The 2,500-nt window shown below is 37.1% G+C and overlaps 1 protein-coding gene across 2 annotated transcripts in view; it reads left to right on the forward strand.

Annotated features, from left to right (window-relative positions):
* The window catches only part of LOC143019522 (protogenin B-like), a 708,972-nt gene that overhangs the window by 633,844 nt on the left and 72,628 nt on the right, over window positions 1-2,500 (forward strand). For both annotated transcript variants that reach the window (XM_076175206.1, XM_076175208.1), the window contains exon 7: window positions 2,463-2,500. This exon is cut by the window's right edge and continues 99 nt beyond it. In XM_076175206.1, the coding sequence (XP_076031321.1) occupies window positions 2,463-2,500 (38 nt within the window). The remainder of the gene's footprint in view (window positions 1-2,462) is intronic.

The following is a 2,500-nucleotide window of genomic DNA, read 5'->3' on the forward strand; positions in this document are numbered from 1 at the left end:
TTTCTAAGCGCCCCAGACATATTCGCCACACAGAAGACATTGATCATCTCATTCTACTCTATCCAACACTAACAGTGCAAGGAGACAAGAAATCCATCATATCCGGAGATGTCCCAAGAGAATGGAAGCTAGCTAACGTTACTCCCATATTCAAAAAAGGTGACAAAAAGAAACCAAATAACTATAGGCCTATAAGTTTGACTTCAATCGTAGGAAAAATAATGGAAACTATCATCAGAGATGCTATCGAATATCATTTAGAAAGTAACCGTTTGATAAATGATAGCCAGCATGGTTTCAGACGGAAACGTTCTTGCGTGACTAACTTACTCGAATTCTACAACACAGTTATCTCGAATTATGACAAAAGAAACAATATAGATTTAATATATTTAGACTTTGCAAAAGCTTTTGATACCGTCCCCCACGAAAAACTACTTACTAAATTAGCTTTGCATGGAATAAGTGGTAGCCTATTAGGTTGGACTAGTAATTGGTTGAAAGGTCGAAAACAGAGAGTTGTTTTAAATGGAAAAACTTCTGGATGGAAAAGTGTTGCAAGTGGAGTTCCTCAGGGTTCCGTTCTTGGGCCACTTCTATTCATAGTATATATAAATGATATAGACCATGGACTAAAATCTACTGTTTCCAAATTTGCTGATGATACAAAACTGTGCGGAGTGGCAAATGATCACTCAAACCAATTAGTTATTCAAGAAGATTTAGATCAATTACAGCAATGGTCTGAAAAGTGGCTAATGAAATTTAACACAAGTAAATGCAAGGTAATGCACATAGGTAAAAATAACAGTAAGTACGATTACAAGTTATTTGGAAATTCGTTAACAAAAGTGGATAGTGAAAAAGATCTCGGCGTAATTATCAGTAACGACCTCAAATCATCCAAGCAGTGTATTTCAGCCTCTGAGAAAGCAAATAAGATTCTGGGATTGATTGCGCGATCTTTTGATTTCAAAAGTCCATCACTCATTAACAAGCTATATAAATCGTTAGTTCGTCCACATTTGGGATATGCTGTTTCCGTATGGTCACCGAATCTCATTAAAGACATTGACAGACTGGAAAAAGTACAACGGCGAGCCACAAAACTGATTCCAAATATCAAAAATAAATCATACGAAAATCGACTTAAGCACATGAATCTGTTTTCCCTAAAAAAGCGTAGACTCAGAGGTGACTTGATACAGGTCTTTAAGATTTTAAAGGGAATTGACAACATCAAAAGTGACCAAATTTTCATATTGAATGAGAATCAGACAAGAAACAATGGTCTCAAACTGTCCGGAAATAGATTCAATTTGGAAGTAGGTAGAAACAACTTTGCCAACCGTGTAGTTAATGAATGGAATAAACTTCCTGCACAGGTAGTGCAATGTAGTTCAGTTCGAAGCTTTAAGAATCATTTAGATAAATACCTAAGTAAGATGCTGTAATGATTATAATTTATATTACATTATTTGTTTTTGTTTTGTTATAATTTGTCTGTCTGATTTTCATTTATTATTAGTTATATGTCAATTTATTATCATTTACTATTTACCTGTTTGTTTGTTATTCAACTATACCTATTTTATTTTTGTTTTTCATTTTTTATTTACATTTTTTTTTTTTTTTTTTTTTTTTTTTTTTTTTTTTTTTTCATCCGACCTAGATATGGATCAAAAGGTCTCCTGTCGGCATGCACCGCCTTTGTAATCCTTTGTAATCCTTTGACAACACATATGCATAAACACGGCCAAGGAAACATGGAGGACTTGAAGTGAAGCGTTTATTCCTGACCTTCGGTCTATTGACTTTCTCAAAGAAATGGAATGATAGAACCAATAGGCGAAGCGTCAGGAATAATAAACGCTTCACTTCCAGTCCTCCATGTTTCCTTCGCCGTGTTTATCCAACCTTGTTCACATGGCTTTTCAAACAACACACATCTTCCCTGAGGGACTTAGCCTGTCTCACATACGAGATTCAAGTGTGCGCAAAGATGCTTTAACGTTTGGAGATTCGAAAACTAAAAGATTGTGATCTAAGCCGCCTCTACTCAAACGAACTCACTTGAGTCGCGTAGGTGTGACAGATATGTGTTGTTCCCTTGGATTGGTACTGTTGGATAGCGTAGAATGAGGCGTTCAGTGTCTTCTGTTAGGCGAATGCATCTGGATCACTTTGAAGCTGAATATCAAGCTAAGAGATGTCAAATCTATACGAATATTAGACACGATATTCAATTGTACTTAAGGAAGTCTAGAACATTGTAAGCAAAGTCGTCTTCCGGCTTTATCAAATTCACAAAATTTGACGAGAACCGTGATAGTGTGACGCGGGAATTACGATCCCGCCAGGTGGCTTTTGCCGGTTACTTGGATGGAGGGAGGCAGCGGATATTCTGCAGGGGAGACCTGGAGCAACGGACCGACTGATTCTAATGAGGTTGTTCGTTTCAGATATGCGGCCGATCCGAGAGGAGGGAGTGTCCCGTGAA

The sequence above is a fragment of the Oratosquilla oratoria genome, chromosome 37 (genome assembly GCF_046742065.1).
Source record: "Oratosquilla oratoria isolate Oo_2021 chromosome 37, ASM4674206v1, whole genome shotgun sequence".
Lineage (NCBI taxonomy): Eukaryota > Metazoa > Arthropoda > Malacostraca > Stomatopoda > Squillidae > Oratosquilla > Oratosquilla oratoria.